The sequence below is a fragment of the Acromyrmex echinatior genome, chromosome 6, assembly GCF_024713525.1.
Source record: "Acromyrmex echinatior isolate Ae372 chromosome 6, ASM2471352v2, whole genome shotgun sequence".
NCBI lineage: Eukaryota > Metazoa > Arthropoda > Insecta > Hymenoptera > Formicidae > Acromyrmex > Acromyrmex echinatior.
The window spans coordinates 8,277,885-8,301,115 of record NC_141857.1 but is presented as its reverse complement, the minus strand read 5'-3'; the positions used below and the strand labels follow the sequence as shown (position 1 = coordinate 8,301,115).

The window sequence follows — 23,231 nt, the reverse complement described above, 5'->3', positions numbered from 1 at the left end:
TACCCAATGTTGTCTCATTATAATGTAAATTGTTTATATTTTATTATATCTGTCAAATGATGATATTTTTATTATAGCTATATAATTTCGTGTACTGATTTAGCTGGTAATTGAAGTAGAGAATGAATAACACATTTACCAATTGATAAATGGTGTAGCGGGTAACGCAGAAGATTCATAATTCAGAGGTCCCAAGTTCGAATCGCACTAATACCCAATTTCTTCACTTCCAGATAAGTTGCGGATAATCTTATCCAGGAGATCTTATCTCCATTGTATTCTGGAAGATATCTCTTAGTTAAAGTTATCTAAAGGTGAAGAAATTGAACATAAGGTGCGTTTTTTAATATCAATTTGAAGTAGTTAATTCCAGGTATAATTATTATAAATATCTTAGGAATAAAATTTGTAACTCTTAAATATAAATGTTTTTTTTCGATTATTAAACTAGTGTCAGCTCGGATTCTATCCATTTCAATCTATTTTCATGGATTTAAAGTACGCATTAAAAAAATTTTAATCCATTTTAATCCATTTTCGTTTGCTGGGGAGGAAGTCAGTAGAAGTCAATGAAAATAAAAGAAGCGAGTTAAACCGAGTCAGCAAGAATCGAGTACCAATGTTTGTTTGATTCGAGAATAAAATACTCCTCGCACTATCTTTTTTCTTAAATTTCCACAAAAAATATAATTTTTCAAACGCTATTCTTCACACGACTGAGAGTTACGTTTGGCATGTGTGTATATATATATATATATATATATATATATATATATATGTATATATATATGTATTCTGCTGATGCAGAACATCGCAAGACACAGCCAACTGCATTTCTTCAATTAATTAATTCGTGACGTATGCGCAGAATTACCGTACAATTTCGGGATCCATTTCACATAAGCTTTTCCTAAAGCGTTAGCAGTGTAGTAGTATATATAAAGGTCTATGTTTCGATACAATAGAAAAAGAGCAATATCGATAGAAATATCAATATCGATTTGTGATTCACTTTTTATTTTTGGATGAAAAATGTACGAAGAAATAAAAACGAAGTTGATGTCATCTATACCGATATTGCTTTTTTTCCATTGTATCGAAAAACACTAAACATACCTCGCTACGAATTGCTCAAAACTACGCAATTACTTTTTGTATCGTCGTCGTTTGAAAGATAGTAGTACACGATGATAATGCCAACTTGCATCAGCAACGCCACCTATCTTCAAATAGGATACTTATTGATTTGCAACATACAGTATTGCCGGCATTAGCATTAGTTTTAAGCCATAAGCCGTAAGAAATTGACCAATTGCAGTCGAATACGAAGAAAATAATTGATTGTGATTCGCCCATTCCTTATGGCTTAAAAATCTATTGTAGAGCCAGGCTTACTCAAGGTGTTCGACCGATGTCTAAAACCTCTTGATTCTTGTTCAGGATCATGATGCAAGTAGATACTGTATTTGTTATTAAGAAAAGTTTCCGCATAGCAACGCCACAGTATAAGTACACACAATATGTATACTGAGTGTCGGCACCTTTGATGTAGTGAGTCACATGACTCGCCGCCATGTTGTGGGTTGGAAAGGCGCTTATAAATTTGAATTTTTATGAAGTTACAGAATGATTTTTCTAAAAAAAAAAGACATAATTCGATCGTGTCATGAAAATTGCTTATAGCAAGTATATTTTTAAATCAGAATTATATAATAATGTTAACGAACTCGTTACATAAAGATAATGTTCAAATTAATAATAATAATATTAAATAGTAATAAGAAAATTAAAAATAATAATTGATTAAATGCTATATGAAAATTGTAATTGAATAATTATATATGAAAAAATAATATATTGCATGAAAATTGTAATTAAATGTAAAGTTATAATTTAATAATATATATTGGGTCATCTAAAAAATATCCGCGGTTTTTTGTCAGATGTGTGTTGATGGTCATACATCTAGTGACAAAGTACCTAGTGACTTTTTAAATGATCCAATACATACACAAATGCATATTTTATTACGAGAATACTTTATCGTATATAAATATAACATCTACACAATATAGCCAAAAAAAATTTGATTTAATTTTTTGTAAAACTTAATTTTATTAACCTATTGCCCTACTTTTCTCTTACAAATTAAAAAAAAATAATTTTATTTTATTGAACGCTTTATATTTTATTGAAAGCTTTATACGAACGACGTATGGCTCTCACCCGTGATACTTATGTTTGGCTTGATTTCTTTACCACGAGTCTTACATAATATTATAGACAAAAGGGTTAGTTATATTTTATGGGAAGGAGATTCAACTAACTTAACTTAACCTGTAATTTTAACTTACTGAAGACAACCATATTCCTGGTTGGAAATCGACACATGCGCGCTAAAAATTGAAGACTACATAAAAAGTTCAGTGTCCACACTATATACTTATATTGTGGCAACGCGTGACCTCATTTTCCGTCATTTTATAATCCTATACATTCGCATGGTTGTCATATGATTTGAAATGATTAAAAAATATATTAAATATTAAATGAAAAGTAATAAATAATAGTAAAAAAAGTAATAAATAAATAATTATTTACTATAAGTAAGTGATTATTTACTATGCGTGAAACTGAGTTTTACTGTCATAGCAAGTGTATTGAAACAAAATCCACCAAAAAATGGCAAAAAAAGGTCAAACTTTGATTGGTTGCAGCAGATAAACATGCGCAAGAACACATCATGTCTACTTGCATTATGGTCCTGAATATCATTTGTACCTCTTATTTTAATTTTTACGCAAAAATGAATTTTTAGTGCAAAAATGAAAATAAGAGGAATAATCTCCAATGGCTTCTTAACAAATGATATCCAGAACATGACCCTGAACAACATTCAAAAGGTTTTAGCGTCAGTCGCCTGGGGTCATGCTAATGCCAGCGGTACTGTCACTTTCAAGCATAATTCAAAAAATACTTAATGAAAAAATATTTTCTTATAGCATTTTGGAAAGTTTTCAACATCAGCTTTACATTATAACATTAGATTCTGAAAACAAAAGTTGGATATACCATTTTAAAAAATTGATGTGATCTTGATTTGACCTTGGTGACGTCACTCAAGGTCAAACTGATAAGATCATTAAATAGATCTTTTTAAACCCTGTAATTTTTGTCTAAAATATTTTTCTCAAAAATGCATTCCGAGATATTCAGCCGGCCTGGAACTTTTGACAGGCACTGTATACTTTTATGATGTATTTTTTCGTTAATTTTTTTCTACGAATATACAATTTCGTGTAAAAATTTTAATAGGAGGAATTTGCAAACTCACTTCAATTATTCGTTTCTGCAAAGAATGTCCATGTAGGAAGCGTGTCGCCAAAAGAATCGAGTTCTTCCGCTATGAATTTTCTTATATGAGTGGCAAAAAGACAGGCATGCAGGAGCAAAAAGTATCGAGGCCAACTCGGTAATGCGCATTTTCACTATCGAGGGTAAGACCAATCCTTTGATAGCTAATACTATCCAACCTTGTATCTAACCAGGTATGACTGCTATAATAGATGTGTGTAGGAATCTAGTATATTCTCAGTAAATGAGAATGAATTAAAATGGATTAATTTTTTTTAATGCGTACTTTAAATCTATGAAAATGAATCTGACACTAGTTTAATATTAAAAAAAAAACATTCATATTTAAGGGTTATAAATTTTATTTCTAAGATATTTATAATAATTATATTGAAATTAACTACTTCAAATTAGTATTAAAAAACGCACCTTAGTGGGAATCTTAATTCGAAACCTGGGATCTCTGAATTATGAATTTTTTACATTACCCGCTACACCATTTCTTCAATTGGTAAATATGTTATTCATTCTCTATTTCAATTACAATCAGTTAAACCAGTACACGAAATTATATTAGATATAATAAAAATATCATCATTTAACAGATAAAATATAAATAATTTACATTACAATGAGACAACATTGGGTAAGTATCGGATAATTTAATCTCGCTTGGCCGATGTTACGCGTGATTGTAATATTTAGGATGTGTTCGACTGTGATTTGCTAGTGTTAACATTGATAATTCATTTTACTTCCAATCAAAAAGAAACAAAAAAACATTAGCTCAATTATTTTTACGTTACAACTTTTTTTAATTTAATTGAATTAAAACAAAAAATTTCCTACTCATAATTTTGAATAATTAAAGTAACATTTTTCATTTTTAAATAAAAACTTTTTTTATTCAATTGGATTGAAAAACTGCATTTCACATTCAGAATATTGAATTGAGCAGTATTCACGTTGCACAGAAATTGCTGATATTATTTTTGAATTAAACTGAATTAAAAAACCTGTACACTTCCTATTCATAATTCTGAATTGAATAGTATTCACGATGCACAGAAAACACGATGCTAATATTATTTTTAGATTGAAAGGCATAAAGATATGCTCTATGCAATTCCTATAAATGAATAAAAATTCACCTCAAGATTGAAAATTTCATTTTAATATTTATGAATCCGTATTTCTGAAAATCTGAATCTATTTTAGTCCATTTCAATTCATTCTCGTTTGCTGAGTTAATCTTTCTCCTCGTACATGTATCGGACGTTCTGTATTCATTATGTACTGCATAGAGATGTAATAGAAAATGTTTCACAGAAATTTTAATTTCAGCGGATGATTTTTCTCTAACGCTCGATACAAAAAAAGCAACAAATTTCAAATATTGAAATTCTTAATGCGGCGACAACAGAATTTGAAATTTGTTTTAAACATCCTAATTGACATAAAATTATAAATAGAATTATATATATCTTTCTGACGCAAATTATAGATTGTTTAAAGTGGGCTTGATATATTATTCTTCACGATATACTATATAAAACTCTTTCGAAGGACATAAGAAATAGAAACTAAAGTAGTCGTGTCAGTAATTGATGATTTTAATAGATCACTTACATAACGTGTGCTAATAAGAATAGAATGTTAATATTATCTCGGATTTATAATTTGTCTCGATATTAATATTTCTTTATTCGTGATTCAAGCTACTGTAATTTTTATATAACATGTATAAACAAAAAGTGGTGCTATTTCGACTTTTTTTTTTTCTTGAGGAGGATAACAGCATGGACATTTAAAGCTCGAAACTAGCTCTGGATATGAGTAATTAACTCGAAGATAACTCGGGATTCATTTTTTACGTTTTTTTTGCAAGAATTGAAAATATGGTATCGAGGAAATGGATGAAGAATAAACCTGTCCCTTTTTCTGCAAGGAAATGCATATTTATAATATATATATATATATATATATATATGCATATATATAATAAAAGAACCGGTTGTTTGACGTCAGGATTCATTATGACATAGATATTTTCGGTCGGCTCTCGCAAAACCTATTTAACCTATTTTTGTTTTTTTTATTTTCTTCTTTGGTGCAAGTGTATAGGACACTGTCACGTGCGTGCATGCATGCATGCTTACGTCATTTGAATAAAACGGCGCGGTGATTTCTTTGTAGCATATTTTGATTTAATAAATAGCATTTATAATTTAAAAATCGCGCAATTGTCTTTTTTTCGAGTACAACACTGGCAAACGTTACATAGGCACGATTAATGTACGACAGAAATATAAATTAAACTGTACATATCGTACATTTAATCATTTTGCATTTATCTTATATTTTTGTGTTAATATTTTATATTATACACACATATCTACATTACTATACCCAAGCAGAACAAGTGATATAATGTCATGATAACGTCAAAATGATATTAGAATGAATCGGAAATGATTCAAAAATAACTTTTAATGATTATTTTGGAATTATTTTGACATCATTTTGATATCATAATGACTTGTTGTTCTGTTTGGATATATCTTGCGTATTAAATTTTGTAAAATGAAATTATTATGCTAAGCATGCTCATTCTTTATTTCTTACTTTTTATTTTGTATATGTATATCTTCTATGCTATAAATTATTAATGGAATCTTAACTGCAGAGAGAGGAATCTATAATCTTAGAATAGAATAAAATTTCATCTTTTTTAAACGTTTGTTATTTCAGAATAAATTGTAATAAATATTGTAAGTATAGGCGGAAAAACTATTCTATCTATGTATATATCATGCACACATTTCATGTAGAGTTATTTAAAGATTTAATTAGCGAGAGAATCAGTATAGTTTCAGTGACGAACGAAGGAAAGAATGACGACTTAATGTTTTAATGTGGCTGAGTATTACATATCTTTATGGGAAACAAACCAAATGGAAATCCCAGATTCAGTTCCCTAAGGATTTTTCTGATTACACCTTAAGCTGACGTAAAGAAAGTCGGGATTTCCCTACTGACGAAACGAGACAGTATTAGGCTCTTCTATGTCTTAGAATTTACAGACTTACAAAAAGTTCCTTTTCTTTTTCCAATTTTTTTCAAGTAATTTTCTTTCATTCAATTAATCTAAGACTAATTCTTTGACAAACCAATTATAAAATTTTTTCAAGCAATGTTATCCAATCAATTAATTAGCTTACAGTTAAATTAGCTTTGAGACTTTTGACTTACAGTCAAATTTTATTAAATCTTTAATAGATAGTCTTATTTAAAGACTTTCTTATCTTATAATTTTATCATATTATTTTATAATAATATCTAAGCAATTTTTTGACAGAATGGATGAAAGAGACATATCTAGATCAATACAAAAGAAAAGAAGAAAATCCAAGAGGGCATGATTCTATTAATTCCCCTCGATGCATTCAAATCTCAAGGATCAGGTGATTCTGAGTCCTGCAAAGTCATTTCCGTATTGTCGATCATCAATACGAGTATGAAATACGTATGAAGGAAGAAAAATTAAATACTAAGAAACTTGGTAACGATAAACCGAAAATCTTTTTGAATGCGATTTTTAATATTATTTTAATAACTTGATATTTATCAATATTCTAATGATTCAATACAATATCTGGATACCCCGGCGCGTGTTTTCAAATCGGAGACAAAAAGTGTCCTCTCTCTGTCTCTCCCGTAATCTCCGACGCGAAGAGGGCTCGTAGTTCTTTGTGATACAGTAGGAATAGTTGACGGAGGGAAAGAAAAAGAGAGGGGTGGGAGAGGGAGAGGGGTGGGGGTGGGGGAGAGAGAGAGGGGTCGCGCGCATATATACGAAAGGACTCGTGAGTGACGTTCGCTCACCACCATCTCTCGGTCTCCGTTCGGTTGAGCTCGCAATATTCGCATCGGTCCACATCAGTCGCGCTCCGCCCGTTCTGAGTATCGTTTGCGTCGTGGTTTCTCCACGCGTCCGTCGCTTGTTGCATGTGCCGGCTTACCTTGTCTTAGCCGTGATTCCTCTGTTCTGCTTTGCACGTGCCGCCCTTGCGTGTGTTACGCACGGCCCGTGCCGGCGCGTAGCTTCCGAGATCGTCCTCAGGACGAACACAGCTTCTTTTGTCGCGAGACAGCAAGTCGTGTTAGAAGTAAGTCCATCAGGAATGTCGGATGTAGAAAAGTTTTGAGAAACTATGTTTTTTTATCTCATGTAAATATTTAAATCTGAATTCTCTTGTGTAAAATTTCATTCGAAATTTAATTATTTTGAGAAGTTCGTTTCCCTGGTTCGTGAGCGACACTGATTATTTTTCGTGCGCGTGACGCGGAATTGTAAGTTCTTGATACGACAAATGTTAAATGTCAAGCGGCAACTGCGAGTGATGTTTAGTGAAGAGAGGCTCTTTAAAGTGATATCTAATATTTATTTGAATAAAGAGGAAATTCAGTTGAAATGCATAATAATTACATGATACACAATGATTACAAGATTTTTTTTAATTTTAGAAGACTTCCGATTATTTTAATATTTCATTAATAAAACAGTTATTATTGTCACTTAAATATAACAATGATCCTCATATAATTAATACTTAAATTTTCAAGAAATAAAAATTAGATAAATGCTAAAAATAAGATAATGATATAAGAGATACCATTGTTTTATGTATTGAAATATGAATTAATATTGAAATATCTATCTTTGATATCGTTTGATAACTTTTATACAAAGCGTTTATACAAAAATGTATCTAACTCCGAGATTCTAATATATCTAATTAATTTTATGAACTTGTTTTTGACAATATATTTCAAATGTTTCTAGATACAGTACAACTTTCCAAATCGTTCGAAACCTTCAAACACACATTCGAAAACCTTCAAACCTCCCGAATCGGAACAAGCGTCAAGAATCGAACGATCGGTGCCGGAATATTGTCAATCATGAACGGAATATCTAGCAAGTGCGCGAAGCTAAAGATGTACGATGGCGAAGATGACAACTCGATAATCAAGAAACCTTTACCTTTGAGGGCGGTTTCGTGGAGTGACAATATCGAAGAAACCGATTTAGACGTTCCTGGAACACCTAGAACACCACGTACGTCCACGACAAAAGGTATTGCAGTTTGAATCATCTTGACTAAAATTACGTAAAAATCATGGCAATTTTAAAATCGTCACTTGTAAAGAAGAATTCCTTGTAGAATTATATTTTGCCTCGTTAATTCTTTTTGAAACATTAATTGTATATCATGTAATTATTGAATTATGTTGAGTGATAGCGCATCTTTCCTAAGAATTAGGAAGGTATTTGTGAGTGATAGAAGAGTTATTGTAATTATTATATGATAGCATATCGCAATCATGCATCGTATCAAGTTATTTCTTGTTTTTCGAGGCGATTGGTAGGCGTACGTAGTCTACGTAATTCTTATTCATATCTCGTTATAATGTCAGACTTAAATGGACGAAAAAAAATGGACTACTTTTATTGATATTTATGCTTAACAAATAATTCTACGATACAAATTGACTTTTAACATTCTATTTGCATTTTGAAGAAATAAATTGACAAAAATGTTATATATACAATTTTTTTCTGAGATATTTTGAACCATACTGATATTCAGAGTTGATAACCTTATAAAAGATTCTCATTAGAAAAACGACATTATTTCGAAATCCAAAGAGAAACAATAAATAGTCTCAGATTTAGCATAAAATTAAAAATCTTTTTTTTTATTTTTTTTTAAATAATTAAAATTGAAATATTTTTTTAAACGTTTTCATATTAACCATTGTATCTATATTTTTATTTCATGAATATAAAAAAATCATCCATTTAAAAATTAATAAATTATTATATCTATAACATGAATTATGGGAAATTATTATATTTAATGTACGAAATAGAGTCTATATCGGAAATAGAGATTATATATAATCGGAGCATTACGGGAAATGTATCTATGTATAGAAGAAAATCCGTAATATCTTTCCATATTAACACGTATCAAATTTGAGTGAACGGTCATCGGAACGACTGTTCTCATGTTATCTCGGCAATCTTGAGATGATAAACAAGTATGGGCACGTCCGTTGGGGTACAGTTATAGTGATGTGTAACGTTTAACTGTAATTTATAAAAATGATGGTAGGGGGTGATATCACAAAAAAATTCCAGAGAAAAAATATAATTGAAAAATCGGTAAAATTCCTATGATAATAAAAAGAGTGATTATAATCGAGAGTCTCGTATGAATCATTTCTTAAACACAAGACATATTTCTGTCTGCTTAAACATATTTTTTAAACAAATAATTCGATATTGTGTTATATATTATTTTTCTGAAAGTTTGAACAGTTTTAAACGGAAAAATGATTTTAGATGATTATGTGGTAATTAATCATTCTTAATTTAAATATAATAAATATAATAATAAATAAATTATCATATTGTAGAGATATTTTAAAGGAAGAATACGTCTTCCTTTTCATAATAATTAAAAAATTATCTCTCAATTATGAACAGAACTTTTGAAATAATGAATATTATTTCGAAATTATGAATATTTTATTACGTTAATACATAAAGAAAGCAATTATTATTGTCAAACAGAATTGCCCCTACTACTGCGTGAAAATGAAGCGGTTTTTCTGCCGCTGTCATTAGTCTCTAAAATGTTGAATCATTTTCGATGATTCCATTTTTTATTCCATGATGAAATTGGCGGAGTTTGATAATGGAATTGATATTCTTTACATGTCATATTGAACGAATTTTCCACGCCTCTAATGACCGCTTTGTCGTCGGCATTGAATTCAATTATGTGACACGGTTCATTAGGAAGAGACGGGCTAACTGAGTTTCCAACGTGAACACGTGCTTCTCTCAGTACCGTCGTTGTCGTTATCTTAGAGAAGTCGATCGTTCGTGAGTCCATGAATAATATTGCACGCGAAACCTTGAATCTGTTTTGCCGAGCACTTTCTACTTACGCACCGTTTACGCACACGAAATGGAAACGCGTAGGTACTATTTTAATCACGTATGCCGAAGAACTTTGTTCTCGCACGACAGAACAATTAAGCTGTTTGTGGAAGAAGAACGATGCGTACGCGAAATTTTTGTTACTCGCCTTATAATTTAGTCGTTAATTAATTTGTCGCAGATAAGTATGCGGCGTGCCACGAGGATAATATTGTAACGCGAGACTATCAATTAACTTCGTAGGCTGTTGTAAAAATCGATTGAATCGGTCATTGAATCGCAGTGACTAATAAAATGTCAACACTTACGCAAAAGCCGTACCAATCGATGCGAGCTGCTCGTGCTGCATCTATTGAATCTCTGGGAAATTTACTCTGACAGTGAAGTTTACTCTTAGATTCAAGAAAAATTTCGTAGTAATCATGAAATACAGAGAAACTCACTGAAGACAGAGAATCAAAAATATATTTTTGTCGAACTTGATTCATTATCCACATGTGTCAGATAAATCAGATTATTCAACTTTTTTGCGAATTTAGTTGAAAAGCAGATTTTACGAAACATTCACTGGAAATTTCTTCAGCGGAAATATCGTAGAATCTATATAATAGATCATCAGATATATTATATAATAAATTATCAGAAGCGAGAATTTCGTAACTTATTTACATAAATAAAATGCCTCATATATGATAAATGACAGATTTATGTTTTATTGTTAGTTTGCTGTCAGATTATATCCAAAAGTTTTCTGCCGACAGAATAAAAACTTTAACGCAGATATGCTTTAACGGTATGCTCGATCAGTTGAAATATCTGATCGAATCTATTCACTATTGACATGTTAATCCTTATTGTACAAAGTCTGATCACTATCCTATCATAAATTTGGGATAAAACTTGTCTATGAATAGTATATGAAAGGCATACGAACATATCCGATCGCCTACGAAGTATATGCGAACCTTATTATCATATGTCAACTGCAGGATTGAATACATGATCGTACACGATCGCATATGAGTTACATATCGCCGCCAGAAATTTGTATCAGAATCAGATGTGACATATTTGACTAGTGTTGGAACAGATACATTTTGTAGAACAGATACGTTTGAAAGATATCTAGATACAGGTATTGTATGGAAAAAGTATTTAAGTATAAGTACAGATATATTTTTGATAATTACTTAAGTCTAGATACAGATACAAGGAAAAAGTATTCGAAAATTTAGGTACTTTTTAGGTAAAAAAAAAGAAAAAAAAGAAAAATGCGAAGGTTGGAAAAAATGGGAAAAACAAGAAGAGGAAAAAATGTAAGCAATATAAAATGCTACATTTTATTTATTTATTTTAGTACATAAAAAAATGTCTCGATAATGGAAATTTAAGTTGAAAATAACAAGCTATGTATAGACTAATTTTATTTTATCTACCACTTATGTAGATACTAAAATATTTAGATTTAGATAATGAAAATTGTAATTATTGTCTTACGTACATCGCGATGGACCTGTTATCCGGGTGTCATGTAATTCTTGTTTAACATTTGATAAATAACAAGAATGATACCTGGGTGGCACTCGGGTGGTAATCTGAACATAATCCTGAAGATAATTAATTAATGCCCGTATTCATAGCCAGATCTTGTACTTAAGGCTTTCTTAAATTTATCTTTAGATGCTCAGCAGCCAATAATTCGTAGAGTATCTAAAAATAAAAATTTAAGGAAGCTTTAAATATAAGGCCTGACTATGAATACGAGCATAAGTCTCCAGATAAATACAGAGATCAATATGATTAGAATACGAATGTCGTATAAATAGCATACAGAAAGGCGAAAATGTAAATCAAAATCAAAATGAGTATACAAAACGAAGTCTGCAATGAGCCTGTATGTATGTGTGATTTCCGATCCGTAGGAATTCATTTTCCTATGTCCCATTGAACGGAACTTGCGGATGCGCAATCAATGCGAGCTAATGACAAATGCTGTTTTGGTAGATCTAATGAAAGTAATTTACGGCAAGACTCTTAGAGCTAATTGTGCATTCTGCAAATTCTGCTCTAGGATATAAGACACATTTTAGCGGAATGGAATAAAGCCACGACCAATCACGAAATCTGATAGGAATCCTATATAATTTTTATCAGAATCTGTCGTATCTCGGACATTAAAATCACGACAGATGGAAAAGTTATAAATTTCTATTGTTTTATATCTTATATTAAATAAACAATAGAATACTTATCAGAGATCACAAGCTTCTCTCTCTCTCTCTCTCTCTCTCTCTCTATATATATATATATATATATATATATATTAGGTGTTGGAATTAATTCGTAGCGTTTTTAATGAAAGAATGTTATTTATTTCACATGAGCATTAAAAAATACATTAATGAAAGTACTTTTAAAACTTATAAATACTTTGTAAAACGCTACGAATTAATTCCAACACCTAATATATATATATATATTAGAATTAAATTGTATTGTTCATATAAACATTCTTTCGTTATATATATATATATCGTGGCAATATAATATGACATTCTTCATTGAACAATTATTTTGCAGATTTCAGCATACATAATAAAGCTGTTATATATAATATATCATTTTATATCTTATTTAAAGATAGAGTAAGTAACTGTATACACAAGCTTCTTTGTCACATTATTTGATTTAATATATTATAAAATAAGTGACAGGATGATTTATGCGAATCTATACAATTTAATCTGAAATGTCCCTATATGTTTAAATAGATAGATATTGTAAAAAAATTATTCCACAAAAAAATTATTATATAATTAATTATTCATTTAAGTTATTGAGTAATTAATTATTTAATAACCTAAATGTCACATTATGTTGCCAATTATAGGATACGATAATTTTTCCATAAAATTTATCTTATTCTAACATATAGGGACATTCTGGATTAAATTATATTTCTTATAAATATTATATCATTTTTAATCATAAATTTCAGATTATTTATCTGATTACTTATCTATTAAATAAATTTTCTGTATTTGTCTATCATTTTCGCCGTATAGCTTAGATACCGTTTTGAATCTATTTCTATCTGGTCATGTATTAAAATTAATAATATGCTATCATGTTTTTGAATCGTACATTTCAGATAACTCGTTTAAAGTACGTGACATATTTTTTTTATTTCTGTAGCGTTTTTATACAATTAAATGTCGGTTTTAATCAATTATTTTAGTCGTGTATTTCAAAATTAATAATATTTTATCATATTTTTAATCGTAAATTTCAGATTCTAAAATTTAAGATTAAATTTCAAATTCTAGAATTTACAAAGCAAAAACACGAAAGAATATTATTAATATTGATAGAACATGGTCAGATAGAAATTGATTGAAAACGATATCTGAGCTGACGAAAATGATACAGAAGTATAGAAACTCTATCAAATATTTTAGATAAGTAATCTGAAATTTACAATTCAAAAACACGATAGGATCTTATTAATTATTAATTTTCATTGATGTTATTAATTATTAATTTTCAAAACATGACCAGATAGAAATTGTTTAAAAACGACAATTAAGCTATATGATGAAAATGATAGAGAAACATAGAAAATTTATATCAGGCAAGTAATCTAAAATTTGAGATTAAAAACGATACTTAACGATATGATAAACGTGATACAATGTTTATAAGAATCTATGTAATTTAATCCAGAAATCTCAGTCTCTATATAATCACATTGTCTCTACTATCACATGCTAAAGTATCCAGACAAGTGTGCGATTATAGCTCAGCGTTAGGGTGCTAGATTATCATCCCGTAGATTCGAATCTCGTCGATTCCAATATGCGTTTTCGAAAATTGTAAATTTCCGATGCATAATTGTAATTAATAAATTGCATGTGAAAATATAAATGAATTTTACAAAAAAATAATAGAAAATAATAATAATAATAATAGATAATAATAATAATACAACAATAATAATAATAATATTTCAAGAATATTATTTAATATCATATAATTTCAGTAAAATATTCTTCAAATGATACATTTAATATTTTGGAAATATGCCTAAAGTATTATTTAATAATATTATGTGTTTATAGGATGTGACTTTCACAGTAGTGACCGAGCGATTTCTATTAGTTCAAGTTTTTTTGAGTCTTTTGGTTATTATAAATTATACTACATTTTATTATTATGGAGTTTCAATATTTATTTTAGAAAGTTAAAAGTTGATGAATTTTTAAAGATTTTTTTCATCTCAAGTAGCACAACGCTTGCAAAACGCTAAAAACCGATTATATACGCTTTTTTAGCTCTCTGTTAACGCTTTGTAAGCGCTGTGTGCTATAATAGGATTCTGAATAAATGAAAAAAACAAACGGATCCATATTTGAATGAAACATCAAATTGTATCTTGTATTGTAAGATTTAATATTTTGTTTATTGAAAAGAAATCTTATCTCATACATAATGTGCGGAACATTCATTCGTGGTGTGACGGTACTTTATTCCATTCTTTATGTGCGAATATGCGCGATTCACGGGTCGTGACACGCGATAACAAAGATGTGATATGTCGTTCGTTTCGTAGCGTTATTATCTATCAAAAATGCTTGACGATCGTTGGGAAAATACGCGTCTTCACGAGCGTGTTCCGGTTTTCATTTTCCGGACTCTAACCGGTGCTGATGTGTTTCGTTTGCATTTTAGGCCACGAAAAATGTATGTTTCATCACGATTTGGAGTTGGACCACCGACCACCCACACGGGAGTCGATGATACCGGAAATGTCTCGAAGTTATAAGCTGCTCCTGAGTTCGTTGGGCGAAGATCCGGAACGACAGGGACTTCTAAAAACGCCGGAACGCGCCGCGAAGGCTATGCTTTTCTTTACGAAAGGATATGATCAGAGTCTTGATGGTAAGTTATTATTGTATCACACACACACACACACACACACACACACACACACACACACACACACATATTTTATATTCATGTATTATTAGAATAGACTCTTGCGAGTTCTCTCTTACTCTGACTTTTATTTAATTTGTTTTGTATCATGACATAGTAAATCTTATTGAGATAATTTTGAATGTCATTTTACTTATATATATCAAAAATTAAAAAAGCTATAACAATATGAAAACTCCTTAAAATTAATCGCAATTATTCTTGCACAATACGTTCAGCTAAAAAAAATAATAATCGAAATTGTTGGAATGTTTATTAGAACGTTTAGAATTATTTAAATGCTGCTCTCCTTTCGACTTAACACTGGAAATGTTGCAAAACTAATATGCTTGCGGATGTATAAGCAATAGAAAAAAAGAGAAAATAGTAGCAGCCTTGATTTGAAGGTCGGCTAATACAAGGTTACACTTGATCCGTATAATATGAATTCTACAAGCGGCAATTATATGTGATTGCGATCCATGCTTAACAGCAACGACTGCCGATCGTCTGATGGACGCCATTTCTGACTTCCTATAGTTGTGATAAGGAATGTTACGACATTTCGAGTCGTTTTACGATCAGCGAGATTATTGAAATTTCTTTTATTTCCTGAAAAAGTGCCCTTAATTTTGGTACATTAGTTCAAAAAATACATGTTATCACAGATTGGCTAATTTAAGATTTTCGACATAGATACATGTGTCATCATTGTGTTACAACATCAGGGAAAATTTCTTCTAAGTTGGAATTTTTTGTAATACATCCATGTTATCAATTATATTAATTAACAATTATATTAATAGTACACTCATAATAAATAGTATTAAACTATTAGATGATAACGGTTACTTTTTCAAGTAATTTTGAGCAATCGAAAAGAGAGAGTAAGGCAGGAGAGGGAGAAAGAGAGGGAGAGACAGAGGCAGTTCTTCATTAATTAAAAATGGGAAAAATGCAGAACTTATTTCGCAACCCTATTAGTCTCTGCGGTGGACATGAAGTAATTACATCAAAATCAAAAGTACAATTTACAAGGAAAATAAAATAATTAACTGGGAAATCATCGCGTGATTTAATCAGATTTCTTTTATTGCGAATAATATAGTACAAAATTATAGAAGTGCGCCTATATTCTGTAAAAAAGTACCACACTTTTCATCTTTTTTTTTCTTTCAACTTGCTCTCTATGGCGAGCAGAATGAGAAAGCGGGGGAGAGAAAAAGAATGGGACGTTGAAGGGGTAAGAGGGTGGAACTTAAGTGCGACTCATAGAAAAGAGAGCGTAAAGCTCTTGGTATAAATGGAGTTCTCAGGGACGCACGAGGCGCAACTTGAAAAGAAAATCCTCTTCATGTCCTTCTTCTTCCTCCGCGTCACATACATCCAATATAAATGTCACGATGCTTGAACAATTACGTAGTTTTGCGGAGATTCAGAAAAAAGTTTAGCATATCATCAAGTCGACACGGACAACAAATTCTTTTTCTTATTTGATGATTTCGTTCTCGCAATTTGTGTACTTAAAGGAATTTAGCACGATATGCTGAATAGCATTTTATCGTGTAATTCGAAAAATATTTAGATGCGCATTTACTTTTAATTAACAGTATATAAAAAAAATCCTTGGATAGAAGAAATACAGATTTAATTCGTATAAAATCTTTAATGAATCAAAACGAGAAAATGTTCTTTTGTATCAATTTTTTCGAGGTTAATTAAATTTATCGAGGTTTATTTATCTCGACGATCCAAGAGTTATTTCTCTTTCTTCTTTTTACTTTGAGTTTGCATAATGTTTTCCTGAATTTCGTGATAATTAAGTATCTAACGATCCTGCTTGAAACTGGGAGTATTTATAAGTGATAGATGGGAGATTTTAATTTACTTTGGTTTGAACAATGGAGAGACCCTCAAGATAAGCTTTTACGGTTAACGGCGATACGCATGCAGCCCGGGGTCTGAAACGAGGCACTTTCGTATGAAAGCTCGACCACTCTTACTCATTCCCTTGCGCGAACAATTCCACTTGTGGCTTTTATCTCGCTCACTGCTTGTTCACTCAAATACTTTTAACAAGTTCATTTATATTTATATATGTATATGTTATTTAACGTTAAAAAGGTACATATATATTTTTTGGTCGATAAATTTCTTAAGGTTTCTAACGTGGTAGAATTTTTTAAATGCCATACGCGTGGCAGTCCATAAAAGTTAATCGAATTGGTCAAGTCGATCACGTTTAAGCTACTAGGTCATAAAATCGAGTTCTACAGTTGGAGAGCATCCCGTATGTGGGGATACAAGAGGAAAGGAAATGACTTCACTTAAACGAGAGCCGCTGATCCATCCCTTGACTATATACCCGAGAAATAAATATTGTATGAAATTCATTTTCATACACTTCGCTAGGAATATATGATAAATGTATTTCTGCCACGTTTGTGCTGGTAGCTATTCCATGATTATACATCGAATTCAACAAGTTAGAAAGTTTTGTCATTTAGAATCAGTCTTTTCTGTTGTCATTTGGAAAATTCAAGCACGATCAACTGGATAGGCGAATCCATTTCATTCATCATTGTCGGTTATCGCGAGGGTGTTTCTTGTTAAGGTTGCCGTGGAAACGGTCGGAGAGTACCAGTAGCACCACCATTATATAGCTACAGACATATACCGACTGTCCATGCGTATGTATACACTACTACTAGGATCCATGGTGCAGTAAGTAGGTCAATATCGAATAAATCACAGCCAGGATAATCCGTCCGCTAGAACGAAAGAACATCTTTCACGAAATAATGCTGCCAGCTGTTCTCATAAATCACTAAATTAAAAAAGGGATTGCACGTTTCCAAAGATTTTGATATATTTCATCATGTGTGAAACATAATTTCAATTAATTCATAAAACTCGTTGGAAATTCTGCATTTGTTGACGTTACGGCTAAGTTGGATAAAAAAATTTTGACATAATTGTTACAGACATAATTAACGACGCGATATTCGATGAGGATCACGACGAGATGGTAGTAGTAAAAGACATCGAGATGTTTTCCATGTGCGAACACCATTTGGTACCATTCTATGGCAAGGTGTCGATCGGTTACCTTCCTTGCAAGAAGGTATTAGGTCTCAGCAAACTCGCCAGGTAATTAAATTAAATATTAATTAAAGATCTTGTCTTGATTTATCGAGTTTTTCGAATTGCAAGTGATTAACTTGATATGTAAATTGTTCACGATTTAAGATCGGTTAATCTCTTCCATTTGGACACACAACTTAATTGCGATTCTGTCACGTATCATATATATCATTCCTTCATGCGTAAAAAGTATTACATTAATAATAATTCAATCGATAAACATTGAAGATGTCAATCTCTTAAGTTGAGGTCTCAATATAAATTTTAAACTTAGATAAAAAAAACCTTTATTTAATTATATTAAAATGTGTCATCCTTTACTTTCTATGTTTTAATACATATATGTATATTCTTCAATTTTAATTCAGATTACAATCTTTGTTTGTTAATGCAAAATTTTTTTCTTTTTTTAAACATTGCGCGGTAGATTGTGAGCGTGTAAATAAAAAAGGAAGAAATTTCGCTTCTTTATTCACCGGAATTTGCGATATTTACGGTCGCGTGCCTTGACAATTTCGTCGAATTGCACGTTAACTAGTCCTGGCCTTGATTAGTGACATATTAAGGCGAAAAGAAAGAATATGACGAGACTGGTCTCCTAAGACCACACTTTCACGCGCATAACGGCCCGGGGTCTCCGTTTACTCGTTAAACACCTGCTTAAAAGCAAAGTAAACGGTCAATAATGGAAACAGAACCGATGGCATTCCGATACGCTGTTCGAACGACATTATTCTAAACCGTTGACCTTTTTTCCCTCAGTTTTTACGAGCATCCTTTTCGGTAATGGATTTGAAAAGAAATATTTGCATGCACTTTTAGGTCCGATTTTAAATGGCGTATTTTTCGGTGAGTTTTAAGAATGATTTTGAGAAGAGAATTTCCTGTCCGCAGAATCGTGGAGATCTTCAGCAGACGACTTCAATTGCAGGAACGACTCACGAAGCAAATTGCGATAGCGGTCACAAAGGCTGTGCAGCCTGCAGGAGTAGCCGTCGTGATTGAGGGAGTGTACGTATAAAATTCTATAATGTATCACAAAATTTTAATAGCTTCAATTATGAAAGACGAAGCGATTGTTCTGTTTGACACAAATGAGACCACTTAAAAATAAAACGATCGTAACGAATAATTTACAAAATAAATAAATAAATAAATAAATAAATCGGAAAAAAAATTAAAATTATTAGAAAATAATAAAACTACATAATATATAACTTTAAAAATCATACAATATACATTATAATATCAGGACACATAGTAGTGTCTCGAGTCAATCACTTACTGATTAGATTGACTCCCGAGACTGTGTGCATAGGATGATTTTTAATTATATATTGATAATTCGGACGGTATTGTGATGTTGAGTCGGTTCGCTAGTTAAGACCGCTTTCCTTTCAACAACTCGCGGAATAGTTTTCAGGTGGAACGATCGCGAAGGAACACGACCTTGTATCGCCGCGCGAATGTTGTATATAATTAAAACATTCACGTAACAATCCGGTTGTTCGTTACATGACGTATGCATGAGCACGACCAATAAATCTCGAGCGGGGGTGCACGAGTATCACCTCAATGGTCAGCCGGGGTTATTAATCGTTTCGTATAATTAATATGGAAAACACGAGCACACCCAACACAATCGTGAATAATTCAGGAAGAACACGCCACGTGCTTCCTCAATTTACAATTGCATTTTCCGAGGTATTAGTAATTAGATAATTGAAGTATCCTTTGACGAGGCTTTTGAGAGACTCCACGCAAATAGTTCGTAATGCTATTGCCAAGATTTATCTTTACTCTTGGTGTATCAGGACTAGATATTTTTGTCTTCTTGTCGCGCGAGTAATGTTATTATCAGGGTTATTTTCGCGTGCACCGAAACTATTTTTATCAGCCTCCGAACGCGGATAATTCATACTTCATAGTACTGTCTTGCCGCCATCGAGCCGCCCGATTTATCCTGCGAGAGTGATAAACCGATAATTAATAACTACTAATACGATGCTATTCTCGCAAAGACCGACGCTATTCTCGTCGATCTGCGCAAATAATTTATAAACGCGACCGACGCGACTTTTCCGCTCGACTTGTACCGCGAGAATAAGCCAATTTATTCTATGAAAATGATAAACTGATAAACAGAAATCGGAGCTATTACGAATCATTACGAGCGATACGTGTCGTCATGTTACGACATCGGGGCTTACGCGAGTTTCCTCAAGCCGGAGAATCCGAGTCGCCATTAGTTAATCAAATCCTCCCGCTCGTGATAAGATTTATCTCTCGATGCGAGAAGACAACAAATCGAATCTATTAAAGCTATCTGCAACATGAGCTCTAACGGTATGATTCTTTTTTTTTCTTTTTTATGATTTTCTTATCGCGATTTTATTAATTATATACACGACACGCACACACAACACACCCACTGTGAGAAAAGGAAAAAAATCTTTGCATATATTTCAGGCATATGTGTATGGTGATGAGGGGTGTGCAAAAGATCAACAGCAAGACAGTGACCTCGACGATGCTGGGCGTGTTCCGGGATGATCCGAAGACTCGCGAGGAATTTCTGAATCTGGTGCACAACAAGTAAACGGAGTCGCGTCACGATGTCATTATCGTCGGCTACCATGGGACCACTAGATTTCAACATCCCGACTACTCTCCGACATCCGACCGCTACCTCGTTGCGAAGCCCTCGCCCACAGGACTTCGGGATCATTGTCGTCGCCGCCACCGCAAAAGTCGTCCCACCCGCTTGCATTTTATTTGTTTCTTGAAAAACAAAATCATACATGCATTCGTCGACCTCAACAATGATTCCATCTGTATTGTAAATACGATAGAGAAAGTTCAAGAGCGATCGCTTTCTGGGACCAAGATAGTGTAATAGCGGATGGTGGAGATGATGCTCGACGCGTGTCCCGCGCTGATAAGGATGCGTTCAAACTGCTGATCGAATGACATTGACAATAGCGACTATGAAGCGTCATAGTCATCCACAAAGACGCCTGTACGTTTCGAAATGACTATGACGCGGATGGCTCGTGAGCGATTTATCGCGTCGCGATGAAGACGGCGAGCGATGTGCATTCCGGTGCAAAGGAATAGCGAAAAAAAATAGCGGTTTAATTCGAAGACGAATTATTCAATGCAATAAAACGTCTGGGAATAGGAAATTGCTGTTGGATCAGCGACATTCCTATCGTAGAGTCCATGTTCGCTGCATCTTTGACCGAGCGAGTTTGTCACTTACGAAGGAGCTTTTTAGGAAATTTTTCAACGAAAGCTCCCGTTGATCGCAAACTTACACGATAGTCGATGCGCTTCTCATGACAATAAATTATACATCCCGTAGATTAGTGAATTCTTTTGAAGAGACCGCGCTCGAACTTTCGTCTGTTTGCGTCAACTATGTGGGCTTTCAAAACTTAAGGCCTTGGCACATATAAAAACTTAAGGTGTAAGATTTAAGCAGTAAGGAAATCAACATGTTGGATTCGCTACTGTTTACATTACGGTCTCTATTGTGATTGGTCGATTACTTCTTAAGTTTTTTTATGTGCCATGGTCTTTAATTTTATGTCATGCGTTTCGCGATATTCGGACTTCTCGCAGCTGCGAAACTCTACAGCCATGGGTTTCGCATTGCGGCTATCCGATCTACATCGCGTGATCGCTTATTTTTATTCGCCACATTTAACATTTGTTAATAAGCGCATTTCGTGATTAAAACAGATATATTTTTATATTTGAAATATTGCCAAAAATTAGAATACCTATTCTTTTCCCGCAGTTTTTGATTTCTAAAATTAAATTAACTTGATTTATGCCTCAAGTCAAAATATACACATTAAAATGAAATTCATTTTAAGTTAATTAAAAATTAACGGTTTTTTTATAACTCTAAAACATGATTAATATCAAAGAACTTCCTCTTAATTAATTAAAATTCTAAAAAACATGTTTTAATAGGTTCATTTAGGAAAACTTGTTTCAAAAGCGCTTATTATCAGATGCCACATATCATTCACCTTCAATGAATGATCTTCTCATCTTAGTTTGATTTAATTTTAAAAGAATTCGCGAAAAAAGTGTCGCGAAATGCGCATTGCTTCAGCCATGCATTACGCATCGTGACAAACTTTAAAAAATATCGTTTTCGAAGTACACACCGCATCTGCCTATCCATTCGTCGAAATGTTTCCTAGGGAAAATTGTCCACCCTCGGAAGTCCATTCTCGACTATCACGAGAAATGCATATCATTAAACTAAAGTTAATTCACTTTGTGTATTCTATATTAATTAAAATAAAGATATCGCGAATTGTTTTTCGTATAAGCATTGTTAAATTCACGATTACATAGGATTTCTATTTTATCTGGGATTGTGAAAATTTATATAGAGAATGTTGTCTTTGTTGCACTTTACTTTTCGCGTGCTTGCGGCTAATCCACGAGTACCGCACCTCACATTGAGATTTTGCTAATATTAATGATGTAATATAACGCAATTTTTATTGTGTACATATCGATTTTTGTTAAAGTATGTGATTAAAAACTTCCTGCCTCAACAGACTGAAGTGACAGAGCTTCAGTATATTCTCCGATTATACTTTCTGACCGCAAAAGGCTGGAGAGAGATGTTCAAGTTATACTTATGAAAGTAAACGTTTAATATTTGTAATATTTTTCTGACAATATTATATAAAAAGTTATATTTATATTTTCGATGACA

General features: G+C 32.1%; 2 protein-coding genes across 4 annotated transcripts in view; one reads left to right on the top strand and one right to left on the bottom strand.

Moving 5' to 3' along the window:
• The window catches only part of LOC105145257 (hypothetical protein), a 19,551-nt gene extending 18,328 nt beyond the window's left edge, over nt 1–1,223 (bottom strand). Inside the window, exon 1 of one of the 2 annotated variants that reach the window (XM_011054703.2) lies at nt 1,117–1,223. Coding sequence is in view for 1 of the 2 variants with exons in the window: in XM_087407198.1 (XP_087263324.1) it covers nt 875–894 (20 nt within the window). In the remaining variant the exon portion in view is untranslated. Of the gene's footprint in view, nt 1–874; nt 910–1,116 lie in introns of those variants that run through there. The other variant, XM_087407198.1, reaches the window with a different exon arrangement.
• The window catches only part of LOC105145258 (GTP cyclohydrolase punch), a 24,639-nt gene extending 1,408 nt beyond the window's left edge, over nt 1–23,231 (top strand). Inside the window, exons 1-6 of one of the 2 annotated variants that reach the window (XM_011054704.2) lie at nt 7,225–7,523; nt 8,201–8,494; nt 15,098–15,307; nt 18,328–18,493; nt 19,382–19,498; nt 20,957–23,231. In XM_011054704.2, the coding sequence (XP_011053006.1) occupies nt 8,320–8,494; nt 15,098–15,307; nt 18,328–18,493; nt 19,382–19,498; nt 20,957–21,086 (798 nt within the window). In that variant the 5' untranslated portion in view covers nt 7,225–7,523; nt 8,201–8,319 and the 3' untranslated portion in view covers nt 21,087–23,231. Of the gene's footprint in view, nt 1–7,224; nt 7,524–8,200; nt 8,495–15,097; nt 15,308–18,327; nt 18,494–19,381; nt 19,499–20,956 lie in introns of those variants that run through there. The other variant, XM_087407197.1, reaches the window with a different exon arrangement.